Raw genomic sequence first — 11,174 nt, 5'->3', positions numbered from 1 at the left:
ACTTTACAGACTTTATAAAACTGAACTGATAAGCTGTTTCTCCAGAAAAAGTGACAGCTGATTTACCATCAGGACTCCTCACAGGAGGAACATCACTGTTCTCCACTTCTCCATCTTCACCTGAGTCGATGTTATTGACTTTTCTCCTTTCTTTCAGAACTAAAGCAATTACTCCAAGCACAGTAAACAACATTTTAAACGACAGACTATCTTAGACAGCAACACGAGCAAAGTTAGAAAGACCAAAAGGAGCAACTAACTGCAAGTGATTTAGCAAAGAATCGAGCGCCAATTCTAACTGCGACGTCACAATCGAATCAACGTTCCACCGCTGCTGGAGAGCCGTTACAGAGCTGCCACGTGATTGGTCCGTTTTGCGCCTTGGGCGGGGCTTCTACACCGCGAAACTCACAGCGCTAATCCTTTAAAGTGCTTTTTGGAGGAGCAGAAATAAAACTATTATTTAGGAAATTATCATAACATGCTGTCTGTTTGGTCAATAAATACTTTGCTATTATTTCACGGAAATTTAAGCTGTTTACAAGTAAAAACGGTCTAATGTCGTCGTGTATTTTGTGCTGTGAATTAATACAAGCGTCTTATTAAACACCAGACACGACCATTCAAGCTCTTTATCGTTTTTGCAGTGTTATAATTATAATTCTGCGTGCTAAAAGCTTCAAGGTGTAGAAAATTATGAGAGAGATCGTCAGAATAGTTCATCTGCCATCCGTGCTTCAACAGTAATGTTATGAAGCTACGAGACTTTTTGTATGTAATCTGACAATTTGGCACCAAAACATCCCGGTTTTTTTAATCTGAAATATCTTAAATTGTGTTCTGAAGACCAGAGTCGAGCAAAGCTTTACTGCTTTAGAACAACATGGGGGTTATTAAAGACATTTTTTTTTATAGAGTAACCCTTTAATATTTTATATATTTTGTTAGGAATATTTAAACATACATACCATCAAAAACATTTTTTTAGCTTAATGCATTTTTAACACTTGAATGTGGGCAACAAATGGCTGAGTTGGATTTACAATGATAATCAAAACATAAGTTAGATGTCGAGTCGATCAACACCACAAAGACTGGGTTGTCCAAATGAAAGTTTATGTATATTTCTGAGAAGTACATTCGTTGAACCAACATTAGCAGTGTTTCATTTTTTTGAGTGCAGCTCCAGCACAGTACAACACATTCTGATCAAGCATTATTTAGGTTTTCATTTACCTGTAAGCAAGCACTGTGCTGTGTTAATGTTCAAACTGTGTATTTACGATATTAAAGTGGCTGGCAACAATAAAACCGTATCATTTTTGAACCCGGCAGAGCTGCAGCTGAATAGTTATTTTATTTTAAATTTTTATTTATTTTTATTGTTTTTGAGTCATAGCACCAGGACACAACAATACGAATATGGTAAGGGGCATAAAATTTTCGTCACACACGTGAGATATTCAGCCAATCACAACGCACTGGATACCCGGCCAATCAGAGCACACCTCGCTTCCCAGAAAGATGAGTTTTGTACAAATTGGCCCGTTTCAGAAGGAGTAACAATAACGTACAATGTTTTTTGAACCTTCAACCGCATAAAAACATTGCATTACACCAAATACAAAGTCATCATATGACACCTCTGATGCTGTCATTATGGTTAAAATAGACTGAGAACCACTAAGTTTGTGAGAACAGTTATGCACATGTGAGGATGGTGTTTACCACATGTTTACTTCTCACTTCTCCTTTTTTACATTTGATGTCTCTTCCGCCACATCTGTCTTTCTCCTCCTCTCTTTTACTGTCAGTTCAGGTTCGCCCATCTTCGTGTGTACATCAAGATTTATTTTCTTTCTGATGCTTCAGGATGAACACAACAGGTGAGGCCATCACTAAAGGTAAAGACAGAAGAGGAGATACCGTGTTGAGTGTTGATTTTTATTATTATTTATTATTAATATAATACTTGAGAAGAGAAAAAGGGGTATCCATCACAGTAGCTCATGCAGACCTTTAGTTATAATATACAATATTTAGCATATAATATACAGATTATGTGCAACAAAGCAATAGCCTTTGTAAGCTTGGGTGTGTAGATGATTGAATACATATTAAACTACAACTTATTTAAACAGAACACATTAAATTGAATACGCTGACTGTTGTTTTTTTTCTCTACTAATTGCCAGTTTTTCCACGTTGTTGTAAAGACTAAAATATCTGTATGTTTCTGGTGCTGGATAGTTTGGGTTTGAGCAGCGCGACCACGACTTCAGAGAAAATAGAGTTGCAAATGTTTGATTCTGGGCAGTGCGTTAAAGAAAGGAAACGTGTGGCAGCTGCTGAGAAAACGACATGCAGTAACCTCCCTTGGGAGCTATCTGTGAGCGTGTATGAGAAGAAACAGAGTAAGATTGAAAGTGTGAAGGTGTCGCACGAAGCAAGCAGATCTAGAAGACAATGTTGGTTTTCAAAAGAAATTTGTCAAACTGACTAATTCACAATTTCACAGAAGTCACAGTATTCTTTTTAGCAGAGTGCTTCATCCTCGTAATCCTCTAATGATACAGAACAAGGTTTAAATGAAAATCCTGTCATCATTTACTCAAGCTAAAGTAGTTGCAAACCTGTATGAATTTCTTTGTTCTGCCGAACGCAAAGGAAGATATTTTGAAAAATGTTTGTAACCAGGCTGTTTTGGTCACCATTGACTCCCACTGTAGACAATGGTGACCAAAATAGCCTGGTTAAAAACTTTTTTTTTTAAAATATCCTCTTATGAATCTGAAACTCATACAGATTTGGAACTACTTTAAGGTTGAATAAAATTATTTTTTTTTTTTATTTTAATTTCAATTATTTTGACTCAAACGTTGGAATCACATAATTAACACATCACTCTAAAAATTAGTCAAAGATGGTATGCTGAACAAATTTATTTAATTTGAAACAATTTTTATTGAGCATTTTCTAGTAATTTTCGTAGTTAGAAAGGAATTACAAGATTTGATTAAACATGACATTTTGAAGTAGAGAGACTGAAATATTTTCTTTCTAGTAAAATGTACTCCACTAATCTTGTTTTATTTTATTTGCAACTCTGAAAAATCTTAATTTTTTTTCCATAATGTAGCGTCCCACAACGATTCTAATGTCAGTGGAGTCAAAAGCAGGCCGAATAACACAGGTATGTTTGTGTGTAACATTAAGTCATTAAAAATCAGATGCTGATTCACTTACTCATTTACTTGTGTGTGTTGCATTTAGTCTCCCGACATGATTGGTTACTCTACACAGTTCCTGCGTCAGCGTTTCTGATTGGGATCGTTCTGTTCACATACATCTGCAAAACACAGCAACGCAGGAACAGTAAGTGTAAACTCACCCAAACACAGAGGAACAAAAACTTCACGCTGACTGATTATATATTATAGTGTATAGACTGATGATCTAAGATAAGATTTTTCTTGCAGTGCCCACGAAGCAGAGGACAAAAACAAATGGACACTTTGCAAAGTACACCGATTTTGGGTGATGCATTTACATTTTCAAATGCCGTTGTCTTTACTTTTTACGCCGTTTTTTATCAAGTGGGTAATTGTTTGGCAAAATGCACACTTTTATCAGATATAGTTTAATGGTTTCATGAGATTGGTTGAAAATGTACTCACCTTTTGGCTATCGCAGATGTTGATGAGTTTTTTTCTTCATCACTCACCAATGTATCCTCCGCAGCGAATGGGTGCCGTCAGAACAGGAGGCCAAACAGCCGATAAACGCACGTTAAAAAAATCACAACAATCCACCAGTAATCCACACCACTCCGGTCCATCAGTTAATGTAACTGAAATGAAATGAAAAGCTGCATGTTTGTAAGAAACAAATCCATCATTAAGTTGTTTTTAACTTTTAACCATCACTTCTGGCCAAAGCCCATAATAATAATAATCAATCAAAGTCTAAAATCCACACCTTTTGACTTCGCAAGACATTAACTGGTGGACTGGAGTGGTGTGGATTACTGGCGGGTTATTGTTTTTATCGGATGACTCTCATTCTGACGGCACCCATTCACTGCAAAGGATCCATCGGTGAGCAAGGGATGCCATGCTAAAATTCAATGAATCTGTTTCCTTGAACAAAAAAACTCATCTCGGTTAGTCTGAGGGTGAGTATATTTTCAGCTTATTAACTTTTACTATTACTATTAAATCAAGCCATGCCCTTCCCTTTTGTCCTGGAAACTTAAAGTACATTAAAGTATTTAATGTGTAAAGTATGTAATGTTTTTGAATGTGTGTGTTGTCACAGGTACATTGAGAGCGGTACTCAAAAGCACACAGAGAGCGCTGAAAACAACAAGAAGGGTAAAATGATACAGTGTCAATTCTCAAATAGTCATAGTTTTCAACATCTCTGTGAAAAACATGGACGACATATCGCAAAAATAAGCCTTGAAAAGCACATTCAATAATTTGTGTTTTCTGACAGATGAGACGCAGTCTTATGAGAATGTAGATGCAGCTATCTACAGCAATCAAGATAAAGTCACGTACTATGTTTCTGCAGATGAAGGTATGTGTCCTGATCAGTAGTAATTATATTTGAGTGGTTTTATTTATGCGATTAAATGGTTGTTGGTTTTAGATTATCTTAACCCAGATGCAGTCGGGCAAGAGGAAGTGGCGGGGCCAAAGGAACATCACAACACAATACAACTGCCTAGCAATTTGACAGATATTGGTAAATGAGAATACATTCATTTATTTGACGCTTTCAAACGATTAATCACCATTAATTGCATCCTAAATATTGTTTACATAATATATGTGTGTGTACTGTGTACATTTATTGCGTATATATAAATACACACACATACAGTATATATTATGAAAATATTTTACCTGCATTTACCTGTACACATTTATATTAAATAATAAATTTATGTGTATATATATATGTATGTATATATATATATATATATATATATATATATATATATATATATATATATATATATATATATATATATATATATATATATATATATATATATATATATATGTGTGTGTGTGTGTATAAATATATATATTTAAAATATAAACATTTTCTTAAATATATGCGTGCATTATTTATAAATATAATACACAGTACACTTACATTTACTACTAGCATTTAACTGTAAAATTATGCAATTTTTGTTAATAGGCTTTGATTCTGTTGGTAAGGGCTAATTTTTTATTTTAATTTTTATTTTTACCAAATTTTCAGTTTTGGCCTATAAAGCAAAGACTTTATTCCTGTTTTCTGAGTCTGTGTATTATAGAACCAATTGGATAATAATTTTTTTAAAAATGAGATTCGGAGCACAATTCATTTAGATTTAAGTTTTTAGTGGAACGTGTTTCATAAAACGTACATTTGATTGTTAAATAAATTTGCATAAACTGAAACCTCTGTAACTTTATTTTTGGTTGAATTGTTTTTACTTATATATATATATGTTTCGCTAAATACATTGAAATACATTGCCAAAGTTGCATTTGGGGTCTGATCTGATTTCTCCTCAGATGGAGAGTCATATGAGAACATGGAGGAGTGTTTATATGCTCAACCTCGCAAGCAGACACAGAAAGTCCGACACGACACTGAAGACGAGGGTGAGGCTTCCAACACATGGATCTGATATTCTTTTAACTATATATATATATATATATATATATATATATATATATATATATATATATATATATATATATATATATATATATACAAATGAATATGCTGTAATCTCTACTAAATATGCCATAGATTACATTAATCCTGATGGAGATGGAAAACGAGATCTGGCTCCGGACCACACAGACACTGGTATATATGATATATGTCACTGTTTATATGCACATGTGAGCTAAGACATGTGGTAAGAACCCATTTTCTTTCCTTCCAGAGTCGTATGAAATGATGTCCGGGCCAGACTATCTGTACAACAACACAGACTTCACAGCAACTAATGACACCACTGAGGATGGTGAGTGTGTGTCTGCATGTGTTGAAGACCCGTGTGTCTCTTTACATGTGATTAAGTGTGTGTGTGTGTGTGTGTGTGTGTGTAAACGCTTGTTTCAGATTCATACGAGCAGATGAACGAAATCCCAGCCTCGTTCCAGACAAAGATGAATGGATGAACGAAAGAGATGCAGAGAAATGGACAACTGCAGTCAAATGGCAATTAAAAGAGAGAAACTGGGTTTCTTTTTAAAACGTAAACATTTGAGCGCAGCTAGCGTTGTAACTGTAGCCTGCACTGTACATCTAAAACAACCATGAACTAGAAATCAAAACGGGCTATTTACTTGCTTTATAGTTTTTTCATCACCGCAAAGAAAAAAGACACAACCCACTAATTATCCAATCAAAATACTGTATTTCACGCGAAATGTCAAATGGCTGATTTGATTGGAGTTTAAAAAGTTAGCGCGTTTTCTCTTGTACACTTTTTTTTTTTTTTTTACTCCAAAGTCGCAAAAATACACAAACGTACCTACGTTTGCTTTTCAGTTATTCTAATCAAGTTGCTTTTAACTGGTGCGATCTTGGTGGAGGAAAATGCAGGCTATTCCAAAAATGTACATTGCGTTTAGAGATAAACTGGTAAATATCACAGAAACGTCTCGGTCATTTCAATTTATTACGCCAGTGTATTATTTCAAAATAATTATTGCAATTATTTTAATAGTAAACTATGAAATTACATCACGGTAGTATTTTTTTATGCATTTTTGTCTTGTCATGACATATGTGAATTTCACCAACTTTCCTGAGCATTGTTTAGTTTTTTATGGCTGTAATAAAATTCAAGTAAATTTCACAATAAAGAGCTTGCGAATGGGTTTACTGTCGAAAAGCAAAAAAAGGTAACTTTTGCTAAATTTGATCTTCTTACGATCACTCAGCATCACACTCAAATGTTTTTATTTAAACGTCACACTTCTTGACATCACCTTAAAAACATTGTACCTTTTTACTTTTTAAAAATGTATAACTTTTTCACTTATTACTGTACATTGTTTCCTGGCGATAGGTGGTCAAACGCAAAACACACAAAGCTGAGTCTACAGATCAACTAAATTAAATTTTATTGAATTTTTTTTAGACAGAAGACCGGAAAACAGACAGCAAAAGCAACATTTGTCTATGGACGAGCGGCAAGAAATGACAAGCCAAGTACAGTTTAAATTGTGAAATATTCCTCAAATGTACTGTCTTTCACTTTGTGTATAATTCACAGCTCAGGCGAGAGAGAAGATAATGAAAGCGGAGCAGGTTTGGAACATTTTAATGTGCTGAAACGGACACAAATTATTCCACATTTCTAATCCGAGTGATACTTAACTCGCTTCCTCGTACAGAAAATTGGTGGTGGCTGTTTTTTTTAAGGGTTCGCAAAGACATCATCCTTAACAGTTTTCATTTTGCAATATAAACGTGGCCTCAATTCAATTCTAGAGTGACATGTCTAGAACTTAACGATGGCTTCAGACACCGAAAGTCTCAAAAGAGTTCGTCGTCCTTCTCAGCCAAAGGTGTATCGTTCGTCATCTGTAAAGGGGAGGGTTTCCATGACCAGGCCCGTGCCGATGGTTTGGTTGCCGTCTCTGAGCGTGAACCTTTGGCCTTTGTTGAGAGCCATGGGCTGTCTGAGGATCAGGTTTAGAGCGGTGTCCTCTCCTGGCATCACCATCTCCTACGAAGACGAGAGAGCAACACATTTTGAGAAAACATCTCTGGTGCTGATATTCAGTTTTTGCACAGCTAGAAAACATACCTTGCCCGGAAGCAGCTCTACCACACAAGCCATGTCCCAGGTGAGAGAGAACATGATCGGCATGAAGTTTGTGCAGAACGGCTTGTGTCTGCCGCCCTCCTCTTTGCTCAGGATGTAGACCTGAAAATCAAGAGCTTAAGTGACTGGCCGGTTTGAGACGTAGGCGTTTACGGTTTTAAGGTTCACTCACCTGAGCTTTGATCTTCCGTTGCGGCTTGATGGATCCAGGTTTGCACATCACCATGCCTCTCCGGACGTCCTCCCTCTTCAGGCCGCGAACCAGAGCGCCAATGTTATCGCCCGCCTCGGCCCGCTCTAGAGACTGATGGAACATCTCGATACCTGAGAGAACGAGAACGAAACAGAACCAGTTCAATGTCAAGCCAAACCATATATCCCTTTTGGGCCCCAAGAAGCGATTCGTCGCTTGGAAAGATTTGACATATTCTGCCTGCTATTCCCGTTTACGAAGTCCTCATCATACGTTGATGCAGTGAAAGCGTAAAAAGTGTATTTTAAAATTCATACCGAATCAAAAACACAAATTAAATTCACAATAATTATTTTTTGCTTTAATATTAATTATATACTAATGTCTTTAATTAGCTTTTACTTGTATATTTCTAGCTTATATTTACATTTGAGCAATTTTGTGGTGCTTTTGTCATTTGTTAGATTTGTCATATCTATAAAATATCTTTAAAATCATATCTTTAAATAATTTCAGTTTTGGTGTGAACATTGTTTTATTTCAGTTAGTTTTCAAGTGTTATACATTATACACACACACACATTTCTATTTAACTTTATTTTTGTTTCAGATTTAGACTGACTTTATTTCAGTTAGCTGCCAAGGAAAACATTTCTAAACTTTTCACATAAAATATTTATTTTAGTATTATAGTATACACAGAACACCACAACTGAAGTTATTTAATAAACATGCAATAATATTATATTTTAGTATTTATATAATTTGACTTCTTAAACTTATTTGATATCAGTTAATTGCCAAAACAACAATTAAAATGTATTTAATGAATAATTTTAATAGTTTTAGTTAATAAAAGCAACACTGAAGGGCATGTTCAGATTTTAAAAAAATAATAATAAATCACTTTCTTTGTGTTACTTACAATTTCAGGCTTTCAAATATTTTAATACATAAAATAAAATACCTTCTGCAATAGCATATTTAAATCCTAAAGCGTGTTTTATTCGCATCACAACACAAAGAGATTCAATGATACCACATGTAAAATGTATTAACCGTATGTTGCACACTTCAGTACTGCCTAGTAAAATGACATGTTAATGCATAAAGCAGGACATATTTTCTCACCTGTGATGATGGCCTTAAAGCTACGATTGTGTCCGAAAAATTCACATTCATCTCCTTTCTTGATCATTCCTTGCTCTAGTGTGCCAGTGACCACAGTACCACGACCTGCACATAGTTAAACACACAAACATAAAAAAGATTTATTCATTTCATAGACGAAGCAAAAAAAACCCCAAAAAAAACATATCACACAAACACCAACATCTGCACTACTTGAAGAAGACAACACACCTGGAATAGAACAGACTCCCTCTATGGGCAGCAGGAATGGTTTATCCAGCTCTCTCTTTGGCAAAGGAATATAATTATCTACCATCTCCAAAAGCTTCATAATGGAGTTTACTCCCAGCTCCGGCTCTCTGTTCTGAACACACACACACACACACACACACACACACACACACATTATGTTTATATATGTTATGTATATTTATATATAAATACCCACACATGCATGTATATATTAAAAATATACATTAAATTTATGTATAATAAATTGGTAACACTTCACGATATGGTTCAATAGTTAACTAAATTAGTCAATATGAACTAAGAATACACTATACTTCTGCATAATTTATTAATATTAATTCATGTTCATTTCAGCATTTAATAATGCATTGTTAAATACACAAGCTGTTCATTAATGGTTAATGCACTGTTAACCAACGTAAACAATGAATTACTGTATTTTCATTAACTAATATTAACAAATATTAGTTTGTATATAATATATATAATAAATACTGACTTATTTTTACTTTATTATAAATTATTTTACCCCCTTCCCCCTTTTTCCTCTATTTTCTTTATAATAAGTTCGGCTGGGAAGAGATTTTTGTTGTTGTGGTTGTTACATGTGTTTATGTATACATATATTTCAGTAATAAAAAAATATATAATAACAAACAAAAGAAATCATTCTGATTTGCTGCGCAGTTCTTATTACCTCGTAATTATTAGCGGTGTACAATGAAACCGTATGTCTCAAGTATTTTTTGTTTCTCCTCTATCCTTACCTCTAGAGCACAGAGCGCCGATCCAGCAATAACTGGTGAGTTTTCTCCATCGTAGCCGTACTCGGTGAGCAGCTCCCTGATCTCCAGCTCCACCAGTTCCAGCATCTCCTTGTCCTCCACGGCATCGGCTTTGTTGATGAACACCACCACGTGCTCGATGCCGATCTGCCGCGCCAGCAGGAGGTGCTCACGAGTCTGGGGCATCTGGCCGTCGGTCGCCGCCACCACGAGGATGCAGCCGTCCATCTGAGACGCGCCTGTGATCATGTTCTTCAGACAGAGACATGCAGCACAACAGACGTGTGAAGATCATGTGTACACAAACCGCCAATCATGTGCGTTGTCACAGGAACATGCCAGCTGAAGATGACGAGGAAACGACTCCACATCCTTCACCAAGTGCATAATTAATTACTCTTTACTTACCCAACCCTGATTGTAAGGGTCTTTACTGTCACTTTTGATCAATATAATGCATCCTTGATTAAGATGTGTGATGTGCGAGCAGTACCTTGACGTAGTCAGCATGCCCGGGGCAGTCGGTGTGAGCGTAGTGCCTGTTGGCGGTGGTGTACTCCACGTGCGAGGCGTTGATGGTGATTCCTCTTGCCTTCTCTTCAGGGGCATTATCAATATCCGCGTACGTCTTATAACGTCCCCCGCTGGCTTCGGCAAGAACTGACGCGGACAGATGGAGAGGATACAGTCAGTGCACCGCCGCTGATTGATGAGAGCGAAAAGCAGGTCATCAGTTTACCTTTGGTGATTGCGGCGGTCAGCGTGGTTTTGCCGTGATCTACGTGACCAATGGTCCCGATGTTCACATGGGGTTTAGAACGAGAGAACACCTTTTTAGCCTCGGCCTCGAAATTCCTTCGACATAGAGGAACTGCACACTAAGAGGAATAAAAAGGGAAAAAAATGTTTTATTAGATTGCATATATATATATATATATATATATATATATATATATATTTA

General features: G+C 35.9%; 2 protein-coding genes across 3 annotated transcripts in view; one reads left to right on the top strand and one right to left on the bottom strand.

The window, feature by feature from the left end:
- Nucleotides 1–1,776: 1,776 nt before the first annotated feature.
- On the top strand, nucleotides 1,777–6,877 carry LOC122341460. Of its 2 annotated transcripts, none has more exons than XM_043234848.1 (11): nucleotides 1,777–1,886; nucleotides 3,140–3,193; nucleotides 3,274–3,375; nucleotides 3,480–3,522; nucleotides 4,318–4,373; nucleotides 4,498–4,581; nucleotides 4,654–4,749; nucleotides 5,577–5,666; nucleotides 5,818–5,877; nucleotides 5,957–6,037; nucleotides 6,136–6,877. In XM_043234848.1, exons 1-11 carry the CDS (start codon nucleotides 1,874–1,876, stop codon nucleotides 6,192–6,194), a joined length of 738 nt encoding a protein of 245 aa, XP_043090783.1. In that variant the 5' UTR covers nucleotides 1,777–1,873; the 3' UTR covers nucleotides 6,195–6,877. The 2 variants fall into 2 exon arrangements, with proteins under 2 accessions (XP_043090783.1, XP_043090782.1); XM_043234847.1 differs by having other exon boundaries at nucleotides 3,480–3,537.
- Nucleotides 6,878–7,128: 251 nt separating this feature from the next.
- tufm (Tu translation elongation factor, mitochondrial) overlaps nucleotides 7,129–11,174 on the bottom strand; it is a 4,850-nt gene continuing 804 nt past the window's right edge. Inside the window, exons 3-10 of the mRNA XM_043234821.1 lie at nucleotides 10,953–11,091; nucleotides 10,707–10,873; nucleotides 10,196–10,465; nucleotides 9,408–9,540; nucleotides 9,177–9,281; nucleotides 8,025–8,176; nucleotides 7,835–7,954; nucleotides 7,129–7,753 (exon numbers count right to left, since the gene is read on the bottom strand). Of these exons, the coding sequence (XP_043090756.1) occupies nucleotides 7,583–7,753; nucleotides 7,835–7,954; nucleotides 8,025–8,176; nucleotides 9,177–9,281; nucleotides 9,408–9,540; nucleotides 10,196–10,465; nucleotides 10,707–10,873; nucleotides 10,953–11,091 (1,257 nt within the window). The 3' untranslated portion in view covers nucleotides 7,129–7,582. The remainder of the gene's footprint in view (nucleotides 7,754–7,834; nucleotides 7,955–8,024; nucleotides 8,177–9,176; nucleotides 9,282–9,407; nucleotides 9,541–10,195; nucleotides 10,466–10,706; nucleotides 10,874–10,952; nucleotides 11,092–11,174) is intronic.

This window comes from Puntigrus tetrazona, chromosome 3, assembly GCF_018831695.1.
Source record: "Puntigrus tetrazona isolate hp1 chromosome 3, ASM1883169v1, whole genome shotgun sequence".
Taxonomy (NCBI): domain Eukaryota; kingdom Metazoa; phylum Chordata; class Actinopteri; order Cypriniformes; family Cyprinidae; genus Puntigrus; species Puntigrus tetrazona.
Note: the sequence above shows the minus strand (reverse complement) of the source record. Positions and strands in the feature narration are given on the sequence as shown.

Bases quoted from the DNA above. Each gene is read 5' to 3' on its own strand.
- LOC122341460 (XM_043234847.1), top strand. The intron at 3,376-3,479 runs GTAAGTGTAAAC...TTTTTCTTGCAG, and splicing joins AACACAGCAACGCAGGAACA to TGCCCACGAAGCAGAGGACA. The intron at 4,582-4,653 runs GTATGTGTCCTG...TGTTGGTTTTAG, and splicing joins CTATGTTTCTGCAGATGAAG to ATTATCTTAACCCAGATGCA.